At 44.2% G+C, this 17,228-nt stretch overlaps 1 protein-coding gene across 3 annotated transcripts in view; it reads left to right on the top strand.

Moving 5' to 3' along the window:
- LOC311147918 (kazrin-like) overlaps positions 1–17,228 on the top strand; it is a 196,225-nt gene that overhangs the window by 161,369 nt on the left and 17,628 nt on the right. For all 3 annotated transcript variants that reach the window (XM_084184762.1, XM_084184761.1, XM_084184763.1), the window contains one exon: positions 10,355–10,546. In XM_084184762.1, coding sequence (XP_084040888.1) covers positions 10,355–10,546 — 192 coding nt within the window. The remainder of the gene's footprint in view (positions 1–10,354; positions 10,547–17,228) is intronic.

Below are 17,228 nucleotides of genomic sequence, written 5' to 3'. Positions count from 1 at the left end.
AAAAATTTCCATCTATGGAACATTGCCAGGTTATGGCTAATGCTGTCACAGCCTGCAGCTGAGCAACTCATCCACTCCTTTATCTCATCCCATCTGGACTATTGTAATGCCCTGTTTGTTGGTGCATCTGCCAAGTGCCTAAAAGGCTACAATATGCCCAGAACTGTGGTGCACGTGTCCTCACCCACACCTCACCCCGTGAGCACATCACTCCAGTGCTGTTCAACCTTCACTGGCTCACCATATTTTCACGCATTGACTTTAAAATCCTGGTTCACACCTACCAAGCTATCCACAACTCAGGACCCAAGTATTTGTCTGTCTGACCTCATCCTACCCTCCTGCCCCACACGCAACCTTCGCTCCTCCAGGTCCATCTCTCTTCAGCAGCCGCAGACCAAAAATTATGGGTGACAAGGCTTTCAGTTGTGCGGCTCCTCAGCTGTGGAACACACTTCCAGTCACTGTCTGGGCTGCAAATCAAATCAAATGTATTTATAAAGCCCTTTTTACATCAGCAGATGTCACAAAGTGCTTATACAGAAACCCAGCCTAAAATCCCAAACAGAAGCACGGTGGCTAGGAAAAACTCTCTACAAAGGCAGGAACCTAGGATGAAAACTGTAGAGGAACCAGGCTCTGAGGGGTGGCCAGTCCTCTTCTGGCTGTGCCGGGTGAAGATTATAAGAGTACATGGCCATTAAGGCCAGATCGTTCTTCAAGATATTCAAACATTCATAGATGACCAGCAGGGTCAAATAATAATCACAGTGGTTGTAGAGGGTGCAGCAGGTCAGCACCTCAGGAGTAAATGTCAGTTGGCTTTTCATAGCCGAGCATTCAGAGGGAGGGAGGGAGGAAAACAGCAGGTCCGGTGAACCGGTCAGGGTTCCATAGCCCCAGGCAGAACAGTTGAAAAGGGGAGGGAGAGAGATATGGTAGAATAAGAGGGAGCATACTTAAGTTCACACAGGACACCCGTTAAGACAGGATCATTTCACCAGGTAGGACAGACTGACTCTAGCCCACGTAGACTATTGCAGCATAGATGCTGCAGGGGGGGTCGGGGGACACTTTGGCCCTGTCCGACGATACCCCCGGACAAGGCCAACCAGGCAGGATATAACCCCACCCACTTTGCCAAAGCACAGCCCCCACACCACTTTAGGGATATCAACAGACCACCAACTTAATACCCTGAGACAAGGCTGAGTATAGCCCACAAAGATCTCCTCCACCGCACTAGCCCGATGGGGCTCATGACCGGACAGGAAGATCACGTCAGTGACTCAACCCACTGAAATCAAATCAAATCAAATTTTATTTGTCACATACACGTGTTTAGCAGATGTTATTGTGGGTGTAGTGAAATGCTTGTGCTTCTAGCTCCGACAGTGCAGTAATATCTAACAAGTAATAGCTAACAATTTCACAACATATACCAAATACACACAAACCTAAGTAAGGAATGGAATTTAAGAATATATACATGGACAAGCAATGACAGAGCGGCATGTACTTTCCACTCTGCTACACCTTAGCATCCCGTTCCCCACTCAGTTTGTCAGTAGAACGAGAACTCTACGGAGACATGGAGCACATTCATTGATTTTGTCTCCCCAATTGAATCCCCCTCCCGATCTCGCTCTCTCACTCAGTCTGAAGAGGGGAAAAACAATCAGACAGTTGCTGTCATTCCCTATCAGTTTTAGACCTCCGTTCCCATTCCAGCCAAGTCCAATTTCAACTGCCTCGTGGCCGCCGGACACTGACAAATCAAATCAAATCAAATGTTATTTGTCACATGCCTTTTAAACAACAGGTGTAGACTAACACAGAAATGCTTACTTACAGGCCCTTCCCAACAATGCAGAGAGAAAAATCTAACAATTATAACACAAAGAATAAATGCACAATGAGTAACAATAACTTGGCTATAAATCAAATCAAATTGTATTTGCGGGGGCACCGGTTAGTTGAGGTAATTGAGTTAATATGTGGGGGGGGGGGCAATGCAAATAGTCCGGGTAGCCATGATTAGCTGTTCAGGAGTCTTATGGCTTGGGGGTAGAAGCTGTTAAGAAGCCTTTTGGACCTAGACTTGGTGCTCAGGTACCGCTTGCCCTGCGGTAGCAGAGAGAACAGTCTATGACTAGGGTGGCTGGAGTCTTTAATAATTTTTAGGGCCTTCCTCTGACACCGCCTGGTATAGAGGTCCTGGATGGCAGGAAGCTTGGCCCCAGTGATGTACTGGGCCATACGCACTACCCTCTGTAGTGCCTTGCGGTCGGAGGCCGAGCAGTTGACATACCAGGCGGTGATGCAACCAGTCAGGATGCTATCGATGGTGCAGCTGTATAACTTTTTGAGGATCTGAGGACCCATGCCAAATCTTTTCAGTCTCCTGAGGAGGAATAAGCTTTGTCGTGCCCTCTTCACGACTGTCTTGGTGTGTTTGGGCCATGGTAGTTTGTTGGTGATGTGGACACCAAGGAACTTGAAGCTTTCAACCTGTTCCACTACAGCCCCGTCGATGAGAATGGGGGTGTGCTCAGTCCTCTTTTTTTTTTCCTGTAGTCCACAATCATCTCCTTTGTCTTTATCACGTTGAGGGAGAGGTTGTTATCCTGGCACCACACGGCCAGGTCTCTGACCTCCTCCCTATATGCTGTCTCATCATTGTCGGTGATCAGGCCTACCACTGTTGTGTCGTCAGCAAACTTAATGATGGAGCTGGAGTCGTGCCTGGCCATGCAGTCATGGGTGAACAGGGAGTACAGGAGGGGACTGAGCACACACCCCTGAGGGGCCCCAGTGTTGAGGATCAGTGTGGCAGATTTGTTGTTACCTACCCTTACCACCTGGGGGCGGCCCGTCAGGAAGTCCAGGAGAGAGAGTTGCAGAGAGAGGTGTTTAGTCACAGAGTCCTTAGCTTAGTGATGAGCTTTTAGGGCACTATGGTGTTGAGCACTGAGCTGTAGTCAATGAATAGCATTCTCACGTAGGTGTTCCTCTTGTCCTGGTGGGAAAGGGCAGTGTGGAGTACAATAGAGATTGCATCATCTGTGGATCTGTTGGGGCGGTATACAAATTGGAGTGGGTCTAGGGTTTCTGGGATAATGGGGTTGATGTGAGCCATGACCAGCCTTTCAAAGCACTTCAGGGCTACAGAAGTGAGTGCTACGGGTCGGTTGTCATTTAGGCATGTTATCTTAGTGTTCTTGGGCACAGGGACTATGGTGGTCTGCTTGAAACATGTTGGTATTACAGACTCAGTCAGGGACATGTTGAAAATGTCAGTGAAGACACTTGCCAGTTGGTCAGCGCATGCTCGGAGTACACGGGGTACCAGTACCGAGTTGATGTGCAGTGCTATGAGGTAATTTAGGTAGATACAGTGCCCTCAGAAAGTATTCACACCCTTTTTTCCACATTTAGTTGTGTTACAGCTTGAATTTAAAAATGATTACGTTGAGATCTTTTGTCACTGGCTTACAAACAATACCCGATATTGTCAGTTGAGTTATGTTTTTCAATTTTATTTTTACAAATTAATTACAAAGCAAAAGCTGAAATGTCTTGAGTCAATAAGTATTCAACCCCTTTATTATGGCAAGCCTAAATAAGTCCAGGAGTACAGATTTGCTTATCAAGTCACGTAATAAGTTGCATGGACTCACTATGTGTGCAATAATAGTGTTTAATATGAATTTTGAATGACTATAATACCTCATCTCTGTACCCCACACATACAATTATCTGTAAGGTCCCTCAGTAGTGAAGCAGTGAATTTCAAACACAGATTCAACCACAAAGACCAGGGAGGTTTTCCAATGCTTCGCAAAGAAGGGCACCTATTGGAGATGGGTACAAAAAAAAATAACGGACATTGAATATATCCCTTTGACAATGGTGAAGTTATTAATTACACTTTGAATACACCCAGTCACTACAAAGGGACAGGCATCCTTCCTAACTCAGTTTCCGGAGAGGAAGGAAACTGCTCAGGGATTTCACCATAAGGCCAATGATGAATTTAAAACAGTTACAGGGTTTAATGGCTGTGATAGGAGAAAACGGAGGATGGATCAACAACATTGTAGTTACTCCACAATACTAACCTAAATGACCGAGTGAAAAGAAGGAAGCTTGTCCAGAATAAACAAATATTCCAAAACATGCATCCTGTTTGCAATAAGGCACTAAAATAAAACTGCAAAAAATGGCAAATCCAACACAACCCATCACTGAGTACCATTCTTCATATTTTCAAGCATGATGGTGGCTGCATCATGTAATGGCTATGCTTGCCATCGGCAAGGGAGTTTTTTTTTATGATAAAAAGAAACAGAATAGAGCGAAACACAGGCAAAATCCTTGAGGGAAACCTGGTTCAGTCTGCTTTCCAACAGACACTAGGACACCAATTTACCTTTCAGCAGGACAATAACCTAAAACACAAAGCCAAATATTCGTACCAAGACAACATTCAATGTTCTTGAATGGCCTAGTTACAATTTTGACTTAAATCGGCTTGAATGGCTGTCTAGCAATGATCAACAACCAACTTGACAGAGCTTGAAGAATTGTAAAAATAATAATGTGCACATATTGTACAATCCAAGTGTGCAAAGTTCTTAGACTTACCCAGAAAGACTCACAGCAGTAATCGCTGCCAAAAGTGATTCTAACATGTATTGACTCAAAGGATTGAACACTTATCTAATCAACATATATTAGTGTTTTTATTCTTTATATGTTTATTTACGAATGTTAGATTTTCTTTATCACTTTGACATTACAGAGTATTTTGTGTAGATCGTTGACAAAACAAAGTACAATTAAATCCATTTTAATCCCACTTTGTAACACAACAATATGTGGAAAAAGTAAAGTGGTGTGAATAGTTTCTGAAGGCAATGTATGTACATATAGGTAGGGGAAAAATGACTAGGCAACAGGATAGGGGGCCCATGCCAAATCTTTTCAGCCTCCTGACAGATTGCCGGACCGTTCAGACACACAGGGAAGGTTTGAGAATCTCCACTGTTTCTAATGGAAGAGAGAGGAAGAGGAGAGAGAGAGGTAAAGGGAGAGAAAGCTAATCACAGAAAGCCCAGAGAAAGGAGCGCACAACTCTCTGAGGTGCTACGGAATGAGATACTCATTGCAACGATTTAAGATTATTTTAAGGTAGTATACAGGCAAACTGTTCACTCTCTCTTGTTAACCAATGATGGAGACTTAAAGGGGGTGCAGGAAAATGTGAAGCTTGATGTTTACATTTTTAGAACATAAATGTGTGTTTAGCCACACAATGAACTAGAGCCTTGTGAGACAATGTAACATTGATGTAACCTTACTGGTATGTGAAGATGTGTAGTTGTGTAGAAGTGTAGCGAACAGTGTTCGCCTGACGACTCAAACTGAATTCTTCCGCTGCTTTATGTTCGCTACATACTTCAGTCTGAGACTGCCATCGTTGAAGTTGTTTGTGGTGACGTCAAAATGAGGGGGTTGTACAAAACAAATTCATCAGTGATTGGATCATCTCTAGCCAATCAGTGTAGCAAAGCCAATGACTAAACGCTGCTTTACCCATATGTTCCAGCTCTGGCCCAACCCATCGGTTTCTGGGACCAATCAGAACGGTTCGAATGTGTTTTCATTCTGGAAATCGTCGCGGAGGTAGTCAGATCAAGACTCATTGCGGAGAAGAAACTAACGTCCGCAATCGCGGCGTGGCGTTTTGTTGGCCGGAGCAAGGAATTTGGGTAGCCAGGCAAGAGAAGTGTAGTTGTGTAGAAGTGATATTTGCATTATCTTATTATATCAATATACCCATGTTTTTCCCCACCAGGAAAGGGCTAGCTGATTCAGAATTCCCACAGAGGTGTTTTGGTTTTTATAGCTGGTGTCTTGTCAGCCCTGACTATCCTCAATCTTATTACTGACACATACTTGCTACTACTGTCTGATATAGTGTGAGAGTCATGTTTATCTCTCCTCCATCAGTGCTTCAGAGACACCGGGGATAGCTACATCAGCCCCATAATTTACTGATCCCATTGCATATCAACTGATGCATGGCTGGCATTATGCAAATAGACTCGTTTAAAAAGTCATTTACATGAAGATATCTTATTTACTGTTTCTATGAATCACTATAAGTAGAGGCATATTTGGTTGGTGAATTGGAGAGGAGTGGATGGAGGGATGGAGGGGTAATGCATGTACATTTTTCCAATTTTTTCAGCAGATTGAGTCAATTTCAAGCAAGCACCCAAATCGCATTGGTCATTAGCATCAATTGTGTCCCTTTGCAACCACAGAATTATATAAGATGTTGATCAAAGAAAAACGTTTACACCCGAATGACTTGAATTGGTATAATGCACTTTAAAGTTACCATGAATGTGTTGTGGGCATTGAATAACACACAATATCATATAGCACTGTTTTGGTTCTAGACCTAGTAGCTTATATTTAAGAGCAAGTTTCAATCAATCTTAGGGTCTATGGTTGGGTGCTGGCCACAAGTTGATGGATGTGCTAGCTCAAGTATGAAATGCAAGATTGATCATTTTAAAAGCGCAAATTTGTAGTGAGGTCGTGGTTTGGCCGATGAGCTTCTTGCAGTCAGGTGTACTAGTTGAAGTGAGGCAGGTGAGTTTGTTCCTTTTGGCAATTGTACTAGGTCCACTTCAGCAGTTCATTTCTGGCTGGAGTTAGGTGCTACCTCAAGGTTTGCGGCAATGCTAAGCTAGCCCCTGTTTGGCTTGTGAGATAGCCGCTAGCTGCCACTTGGCAGGTGTGCTAGCTAGCACAAATGAGTTCAATGCATTAGCCAGTGGGGAACAGGTGGTGGTAAAGGCTTGGCTAGTGGAAGATTCATTACTCCGCAAAACCCTGAGGAGAGAGTGTACAGCCCTGACGGATTCCTCTCATTTCCTTGCACGTAGCCCACCGTCGCTAACAGTGCTGCTCCACAGCAAACAAACTCTGCTTTATCTTCAGTATCGTACCAACTTCATCCACCGTGTATCACACACCTCTCACATTCTGTGGACCCACAGGTCTGACAGTCAAAAACCCTGCATTGTTGTACATTATTGATGTCCGTGTGAAGAATTGACTCTAAAGGGACTAACCTAGCTAGGCTATTATTCTTCCTGTGAATTGGAAATTGTTTTTGATGATGCTAATAGTGGTCTCGATTAATGAGGAAGCCTGTTCGAAGGGATTGTGTGGGTGATTTGCTTTTCAAGGTTGAGTGGGGAGAAGCGTAAACACGTCTCTTCACTCGAGGCATCAGCAGCGAGTTAGTGACACAATGGCGTCCCTGTTCTTTTGTGTCACATCCATGTGTGGCTGCCAGAGTGACTGAATACTAATTAGCTGTGCAAACTGAATGACTGCATGGGTTATTATTTTATTTTGCTCACAAGGCCATTCTGTCTTAGTGATTCAACTCTTCACTGCACTAGGAGTTGTTTATTGAGCTCACAGGTGTGACTCTGTACTTGTCTCATAAGCTCACATCCATCCACATATAGAGTATGCGTTCATACTTTGCTGTCGTCTCAGTCAAGGCCGTAGCCATGAGGGTGCCCCTATGCTTCAATCAAAGAGCACTTGCTACATGACGCACACCCAGCCCCTCAGTACACACTACACAGGCATCCTCAATGATGGTGAATAACCAGATAGTCCTGAGGAGGAAAGGAAGGAGAGCTGGAGAGATTGCACTTATCGGAAAACTCACTCTGGGTGTCATTTGTAATGCAGAGCTGCGGTGCTTGCTCGCCTCGTCCATAGCCCAAAGGAAATGTAAATGTTGACAAATAGGCTGCCATCTTCCTCCCCTGCCACCACCACTTCTCATTCTGGAATGTTTCAGTGCTTCGCTTGCCTGCAGAGAGGCAGAGGAGGAATTGCATATCGGCCATTGTGCCACTCTCCTTGCGACTCGCTCTCTCGCTAACTACAATGTATCGTATTCACAGACAGACACATCAGAAATGGCTTGGGTACTTGCCGGAGGTCTCTTTCAATGGGGTCTGTGTGTGTGTGAATGTAGTTATCTCACCCCCTCTGACTAAGTTGTTAACATACAACTTTGATGCAATAGTATGTTTTCATAAGGCTAAAGATGCTATTCTATCAACCTGATATCCAGAGTTTTGCGGTGTGAGACATAACATCTAATCAAAGTGTATCTGGTTCACCAGGTAATTACAGAGACAGAAGTAGACCTTTATGTTAATTTCTCTGTGAAACAAAAAACCTAAAACCCACTACTCTTACAGTGCTCAGTTCATGAACGTTTCTTTGCCTTCCTCTGGGAACGTGTGCTTATCAGTTTTGATTGGATATGACCCAAGTGAGCGTTGCCTCAGTCAGCCCTATAATTGTTTAGTACGATTTGTGTGGTGTGTGGACGAGATAAAACCCAATTTTCTGTGCTCAGCAGCGTCCTACCTTATGACTCCTTAATGTGCTGCCGAAGCACAATCAATAGAGGCTAACTTAATGAATAAGTAATTTAATTTAATTCTCAAACATTACTAAGTGTCGTGTGAATTTGTGTTTCCAAAATGGCCTGTGGTCTCGCTCTCCCAATGAAGTATTACTGCTTGGGATGCTCCATAAAATGTGGGGCTATTATCGGCTCCATTAACTACACCTCAGCATAATGACACGCACTGCCATGCCGGTGGTTTTATTCGACCCCTAATAACCCTTTTACATTACATTTTAGTTATTTAGCAGGCACTCTTATCTGGAGCCACTTACAGGTTCATTTCAGTCAGTGAACACAAATAGAAAGTACAGAAAGTTCTGAACAACAACATAATGCAGGTATCACAAAAGCATTGACATTCTCTGAAAGCTTTGTTATAGCAATCAAGCCAAAAAACACAACCAAAGCGTCTTGATTTGATTGGCCACTGTGGAAGTTAATAAGGACATTAGTTATGGATAAGGATGTCATCCCTGTGTGAATTCTGAGCGTATTATGTTGAATTTTTGTGGAACTCATAGAGCAACCCTTTATAAACTGTAGCTGGAATGGCTTTGCTAAAGGGAATAATGCCAAATGATTAATACAGAGGATGCGCATCCAGACATTTGTGTTTCTTCATCATGTAAGGCATAAGGTTATGTCCTTGGAGATAGCCCATCAGCTGAACATCATTACCCTATTGTAAGCTCTCTGAAATTAACCATACCATCATTTTTAGTCGAGCCACGTCTTTAACCTTGGCAATCCTCTGAAAACAGTTGTTCCGCTCTTTAGCAAGGCGTATGTAACTGCAACTATGTTTCTCTGCTTAATTTCCCCGTTCATTACTAAGTCGTTTCTGTCTCCTACTGGGATATTGGAGCTGGGAAATGAGAATTGTCTGATTGATATTTGGCAGTTGGTAGCTGAGGCAGTTGAGATGGGGATGAGCTGTTTTCTCTAGCTTCTCCTGTCCCCTGAGGAAGTCTGGAACTGAGCATAATGACACGTCTCATTCCTTTATAAATTAGTCTCAGTTAATCCAAGTAGGACTTTTTTCTTTGTATGAAAATCATTCAATGTTTTAGCTGCATTTTGGTCAGAGTTGACCCTTCTCACACTTTCTGAAGAACTGTCTTGTTCTCAGTTTGTTTGAATGTGGAAGCATCTATCTAAATACTGCACATAAGGACAGTTGAACATTTGTTCTTCTGTATGCTTTTTATCAGTCACTTTACCAGTCTGTCCTGTTGATTTCTGTGATTTCAGTGGAGGCCTTTCTTGTTATGCCCCTCATTGGCATGATGGAATTTCTCTGTGTTGCTCAACAGCTAACAGTCATGCAAAAGGGCAGCAGTTTCCAGTAATATTTACAACAAACAAACTCTCTCTTCATTCCCTCCCCCCTTTCTACCTCCATCTCTCCGTCCTACCATGTGTTGCTATACAACAGCAGGGAATAGTCTGAGAAACCATTAATTCCAACAACTAACTAACTGTAAAATTAAACCTCCCAGTCTCTCTTTCCCTCCCTCCTTTCGACCCTCTCTCCCTCCCTCTCTCCCTACCTTCTCTGTGTTACAGTACAGTTTAGAGTACCATCAATTCCAAATAGAGACCTAACCTCTCTCTCTTTCTCGATCTCTTTCCCTTGCTCCTTTCCCTGCTCTCTCCTTCCTTCCTATCTGTTTTACAGTACAGTTTAGAGTGGGCCTACCATAATTTCCATAACCAATGCAGGACTAACTCTATCACGTCCCTCCCTACTTAACAGTACAGTTTAGAGTACCACCATTTCATAACAAATGGAGCCCTAACCTCTCTCTTTCTCCTTGTCTCCCTCCATAGTGTTGTTGCGGGAGGAGGTGGCCCAGCTCCAGGAGGAGGTGCACCTGCTGAGGCAGATGAAGGACATGTTGAATAAGGACCTGGAGGAGGGCCACGGAGGCTGCTCCGCCGACGTGCTCTCGGCCACCGAGCTCCGCGTGCAGCTGGCCCAGAAGGAGCAGGAGCTAGACCGCGCCAAGGAGGCACTGCAGGGTGAGTAAGCGGGCTGACGGGGGGCCAAACAGTGAAAAGTGGAACACAGAAGTGGAATAAACAAACACACCGAGACTGAGTGATCCAGGACCAGGGTTGCCTAGCCCTGTTGTAGACAACAGTGCAAAGGCCTAAACACACATCCCAATATAGAGTGCAGACAGTAATACATCTATTGATCATTTTATTAAAGAAATATCACTGTCTTATATTATATTCAGAGAAAAATAATTATCTAATTCGATATCAAAATAAGCACTTCACGGGTTGTCATGGGATGGGGTCTGCAACTGTTCGTCAGCAGCGGCCAATGCTCTTACACAGAAAGTAATACAATACAATACCAATGCCCTCCTGTAGCTCAGTTGGTAGAGCATGGCGCTTGCAACACCAGGGTTGTGGGTTCGTTTCCCACGGGGGGCCAGTATGAAAAATGTATGCACTCACTAACTGTAAGTCGCTCTGGATAAGAGAATATAATGGCATAGAATACAATATTACACTTGTGGCCTCTATGTTTAGCTCTGAATAGCAACACACTGGGCACAGACGTCAATTCAACGTCTATTCCACGTTGGTTCAACGTAATTTTGTTGAAATGACGTGGAAACAACATTGATTGAACTAGTGTGTGCCCAGTGCGTAGCCTCTGGACTTAAATATTTTATGAGTGATCTGCAATGAAAGCCAAAGTCAACAGACCCCTGCAGGCACTAAGAGCAATCGCAAGTAATGAAAGCTGAATTAAGAGTGGCTTCTGTTATCTTTCAGGGTCTAGAGAAGTTAAGCAAGACGGCTCTGCTCTATGATCAAGCTCCCATGCGTGGGAGAACAAAGGAAATTGCTTGTTGTCATCTCTTAATATCAGTTTGTTTTCATTGCTCGGGAATAGCTTTCAGCACTGATGGTCAAAGAAGTGAAGTGATGTGAGAGTACTTTGTCAGCTACCGCACTATAGGCTGGTGCAGGTACTAGGGTAATCAAGTGTGAGGCCAGAGTTGGATATGTCCTCCCTATCTTTTTTGGTTGATATCAAAGGGTAAAAGAGAAGCTAGCTAGCACTTTAGTTGCCATGACACCCGTAGTTGAGCTTGTACATTTTCTTTTGCGCTACTATGACACTGTGAGGCCCCACTGTGACTCGCTAATGTTAAAAACATGACTCAGAGGCTGATATTTCATTACCCCTGGTGATCTCAAGTATGACAAAGTAGACCACATTAAAGGTGGGGGTCCATCACTATAACAACTCGTGGCACCCTTGTTACCATCAAAGGATGGACATCATCTGAGGCAAGCACACACTGACCATGCTGTGTCAAGGTCCTACCACTGGAACTGAGGACTTAGCGTGAGCATCAATAGCGCTCACAGCCTGGTCCCAGATGCAGGAAATGGCATGTTATGTTGGAGCAGTCCCTAGCAGTGCCATTTTCAGTCACAGCCAAGCAGAACCTGGAAATATCTGTTATCCCCATTTTGGCTCGTTTACTTGTTTGTGTTGTTGTGCTGTTTGTTTTCCATAAATGGGGGAATGCTTTCTCTCTCTGGTTCGGCATACTTACGAGCAGTAGCAGGAATACTTATAGTGTGTGGGTTTGTTTTGAAAGATGGGAGCTATATCCAGGAGAGCGAACCTATGTGGCCAAAGTAGCGCTGTCGTCATGTGTACTGAAACCGTGGAAACCCGAGAACACTGGGCGCCGTTAAAGGAACAGCAACCTTTTCACCTCAGTCTCTTGTTCACACAGGTCATTAGCAGTTAGCTAGCACTTCTGTTTTCCTTACTGTTACCTGAGTTAGCGAAGTAGCGTAGGCCCGCTAGAGGACTCGTTAGTTCCTCAAGCTGGGGGACCATTTGGTTTGAAGTACCTTCTGGTGAGAAACAGAAGTGTTCTGGAGAGTACCTTGTCAAATAGAATGATGCTCGACTGCTGCAAATTAAACTGAGGCAGAGTTGTTTCTGTTTGATTTAACCCAAATGAAATCCTCGCCTGGGGGAACGAGCCCGAAGTTTCGAGAGCATAAGCTCTTACAGGGACTTTGATTACCGCTCCTAAAGATTGATGTGATACAGGACAACTCTTAGGTTTTGTGTTGCTCTGTCAGGATGAAAAAGAAGGAAGCTGGAGGGGTGCAGATGAGTGACAGAGATGTGGATGGCACCTTGTTTCTTCTGCTGTTGCATGCCACTAGAGAGGACAGCAGAGAATTGCAGTATATTGTTCTGTTGGGTTTTCAGTTTTGCATACACAACTATCCAGGGTGTTGTTCCTACCTTAGCTCTCAGTGAGTTAGTTCCCTATGTATATGACGTTTTGTATATGAAGTTTTGTATCTGAGTAAATTAATTCAAAAGTGGAACAAGGGCACCTTCAATCCACCCACCCTCCTTTTCTCAATCCCAGATACACTAAGTACTTATCAACGCTCTCCCTCCCTCCTTCCCTCTCTCTCTTTCCCTCTCATTGTGTATGGCTCTAACACAGCCCCATCTCCGTGTGAAGCCCTCTGCTCAGCCCACTCCATGCCGGTCTTTGGGCTTTGATAACTGTAATTGTTTTGGTGGGTAATTGCCACCCGCTCATAATTGTAGGTTTGTTGTGATGCCTGTGAATGCTCAAGCTAGCAGGAGTGGGCAGGAGAAGGACAGGGTAAGAAACATACCCAAGTTAGTTAGGTGCAAGGCATGGAGTGGACAGAGCTATATACAGACAATTACAGCTGAAGGAAACAAGTAAAGGAGGCATCTTCGACATAGCCTAACTTCGCAAAAATAAGGGCCTTTTAGATCTATAGAACTGAAATGCCCAGTCCAGCTACTCTGTTATCATTTCAAGGTGTTTACCAGTTTATCTGAGTCCCTTTCGGGTTGGACAATTTCCATGCAAACAAGTTGGATGTTTAATTTGCATCAATTATTTAAAGCGTAGTGTGTCCACGCTGCCAGTTTTTAATTAGCCATTTCCACAATGGTCAATGACTATCTCTCACGGATTCCCAGTCAATGCAGTCAGAAATGAAAGCCTCAGACGGCAATGTATCATCAAAGCACAATCTGCCGAGTGCATTTAGTGCTGTTTCACACTACGACATGCTCTGAAAGCTGCACAGCACCACACAGACATTTACGTCATTTAGCAGACGCTCTTATCCACAGCGGCTTACAGTTAGTGAAGACATATATATATATATTTTCATACTGGCCCCCCGTGGGAATCAAACCCACAACCCTGGCGTTGCAAACGCCATGCTCTATCAACTGAGCTACATCCCTGCCGGCCATTCCCTCCCCTACCCTGGGCCAATTGTGCACCGCCCATGAGTCTCCCGGTCGCAGCCGGCTGCGACAGAGCCTGGATTCGAACCAGGATCTCTAGTGGCACAGCTAGCACTGCGATGCAGTGCCTTAGACCACTGCGCCACTCAGGAGACACAGCTACCCACAAGAGTCGTCACACTCTCATTGGACCACTTAACCTGATCACATTCAATTAATTACAGTTTTAGAGGTTTTAACAAATGAAGGCTCCTTTCAAAATGACTCCAATTGAATTTGAAAAGTGGAAAACATAAATGCAGTCAGGCTAATGTGGTCCAAACTTCCAAGGTTTTATTTATTTATTTATTTATTTTTTTGCTGGCAGCTGTTTAGTCTAAGAGATATTCGAAGGGTTTTTGCTGCTTCGTAGTTCAATCTTCACAGTCAATTTGTCTCCAGGGAGTTGTAGTTTAGGTTCACAGTGGCACCTAGTGGTTGCCTATGGTACCTTTGTCCACCAATCCCCAGTCAAGAGAACAACCAATCAGCCGACCAAAATCCATTGAGAAACTCTACAGTGATTGTCCTCTTTAATGAACTCTTAGAGGTTTCATTAATTGCACCTCAGTATAATGAATTGTGATTGGTGGCTGTACTCAACAATCAGCTTGAGCCCCTCTCCTCATTATCAGGCCTCATATTCGCTGCATGGAAAGACAGACCTTACACTAGAGTAATGAGACAGACATAGAGAGGTCTGAAAAGCTAGAATCTGTGAATGGTGGTGTCCATAGCTGCTGCTAATTGTCTTAAAAAGCATGGACTTGTTTCAATGAAAAACCACCAGTGCCACATTTGGTCTTAGCTGCTGAATAGATACAGATAACAAAGTAACTGTGTCAGAAGAGAGAGGATTAAATTCAATAGAAATCTCCACTACGGTCGAAAAATGGCGGGTGCATTCAAATGAAGAGCAACACTGCAGTACTAAGTTGTATGTGGTGACTGAATCTAATAATCAAAGTTGGGTGGGTTTTGCAAATTCAGCCCAAGCTAACAAGTCTCTGTCTGTCTGCTCAATTTAATTTGAATTATTTTAATATTTTATCTTTGTATCAAAGTCTCTGCTGCTTCTCTGCCCAGATTCCCACACTGACATGTATTTGCTACTGGTCTTCACACTCATTCATATCTGAGGCTCCCCGGACTAGCAGTTAATGAGGAATGGTTGATCCATTTTTTATGGTTTCTCCCCTGGCTCGCTCGTAAACAACAGGATCTCTGCAGCAGTGAGCGTCAAAGGTCAGCATGGGGAATTAGGTTTTACAGGGACCCCCCCATTGTAGTACAGTGTAGGGTAACATTTTACAATATGACCATATGACATTATATACAGGTAAATGCCTAAATAAAGGAAACACCTACATAAGGTGACTTAATAGGGCGTTGGGCCACCACAAGCCGCCAGAACATCTTCAGTGCGCCTTGGCATAGATTCTACAAGTGTCTGGAACTCTATTGGAGGGATGCGACACCATTCTTTCACGAGAAATTCCATAATTTAGTGTTTTGTTGATGGTGGTGGAAAACGCTGCAGAATCTCCCATAAGTGTTCAATTGGGTTGAGATCTGGTGACTGAGACAGCCATCGCATATAGTTTACATCGTTTTCATGCTCATCAAACCATTCAGTGACCACTCGTGTGCTGTGGATGGGGCCATTGTCATCCTGGAAGAGACCGCTCCCATCAGGATAGAAATTATGATCACTCAAAATGGCTGTGCATTTATTGGTGTTCACCTTGCCCTCTAAGGGGACCTAAACCATGCCAGGAAAATGCACCCCATACCATAACAGAGCCAACAGAACCCTTCACCGTGGAAACAAGCACTCGGGACTGTAGGTTTCTTTTGCCGTGGGCCACACATGCACACACGTCATTTTGTTGAGAACTGGATGAAGGACAATTCATTTGGCCATATTTATTTTTTCCACTGCTCAGTAGACCACTGCCTGGGTTGTTTGCACCACTTTACTCTCAAACGTGCATTTGTAGGTTTAATAAGAGATTTATGCACTGCAACACGACCATAGTATCCCTCTTAGAGTTGCTTGTCTGTTTTGCCTTGCATCTCAAACCAATGCATGGACATCACGGTCGAGGAGTATGCGCTTTCGACCGCAGTTGCCCCTAGTTGATGATGCCTTTCCCTCAGACTTTCATGCCAACATCACCTTAGCCACTGTTACTCATGAAACATCAACAAGTTCAGCAGTCTTCATCACTGAAGCTCCTGCCAAACGTGCCCCAACAATCACTTTCAAAGTCACTGAGATCTCTTCTTCTAGCCATGGTAGCCAAAATAATGGCCAACTGGGCCTGTCCAGCATTTTTATACATGACCCTAAGCATGATGGGACCCACTGTGGTTCAGTCACAAAGACAAAAGGAAGTAGGAGCCTCTCGAGTCACCCCAAGCTCCAATCCACACACACTAATGAATGAAGCCACTATATAGTGAACTACTTTTGACCAGGGCCCATAGGGTTCAGGTCCAAAGTAGTGCACTATGTAGGGAATTGGGCGCCACAGTACGAAAGAACAACAGCTGTTATTGTCAAAAAATGGTGTGCTATGTGTGGTCACAAACCACTTATGCCTTTGTCTCATAGACAATGCTGAGAGAGGGTAGAGTGAATAGGGTAGGGTTATGGTCTGTGATGTGTTTTGCAGGAACCGTGGGTAGATGGGCAAGATTGGTCTGTTTCCCGCTGCTGGTAATGCATTTGTGTTTTTCCAGTGTATTTTGTTCTCCTCTCACTCCCGCTGTTACCTGGAATGCCCTTGAGCTGACGCACGCACACGCATGCTCACATGCACACACACAAACACTTTCACACCCACATACGGATATTCACACATACACACACATCGAGGGGGGAGCAGGTGCTGGTTTCATCATAGAGACAGTGTATGAAAAGACATCCGTTCAAATCACTTTTTTTTTATTTGTTTTACACCACCTTGTCCTCAAACTCTACACACAACATTAGCTCCAGGTCTGTTTTCCCGGTTCCCTGGTGTTTGCACTGTCTCATCTGATAATGACTTTTGGAGTGGCTGGAGTCTTGGACAAGCCATCCGTGCCTCTGAGAATGGAAGTCATTAATACGGTTGTCAGCGAAGGTGGCACCCTGGCGGTTTCCTGTCTCACCTGTCCGGCTTAAAGCAGAGCTTCTGGCTCTCTGAATGAACTGAGACAACGCCACATCCCTCCTAATTCTGTCTGTTATGAATGCACCACACATGCACTGTGACAATGAACAAGGCTCTGCCTTATGGGTTGTAGAGGGAGTTTTTGTTGCCAAATAGTTTCCAATGCGAGATATTTTTTTTTGTTGCTCTGCCATGTTTTCAC

The sequence above is a fragment of the Coregonus lavaretus genome, assembly GCF_964263955.1.
Source record: "Coregonus lavaretus genome assembly, chromosome: 20".
Lineage (NCBI taxonomy): Eukaryota > Metazoa > Chordata > Actinopteri > Salmoniformes > Salmonidae > Coregonus > Coregonus lavaretus.
Note: the sequence above shows the minus strand (reverse complement) of the source record. Positions and strands in the feature narration are given on the sequence as shown.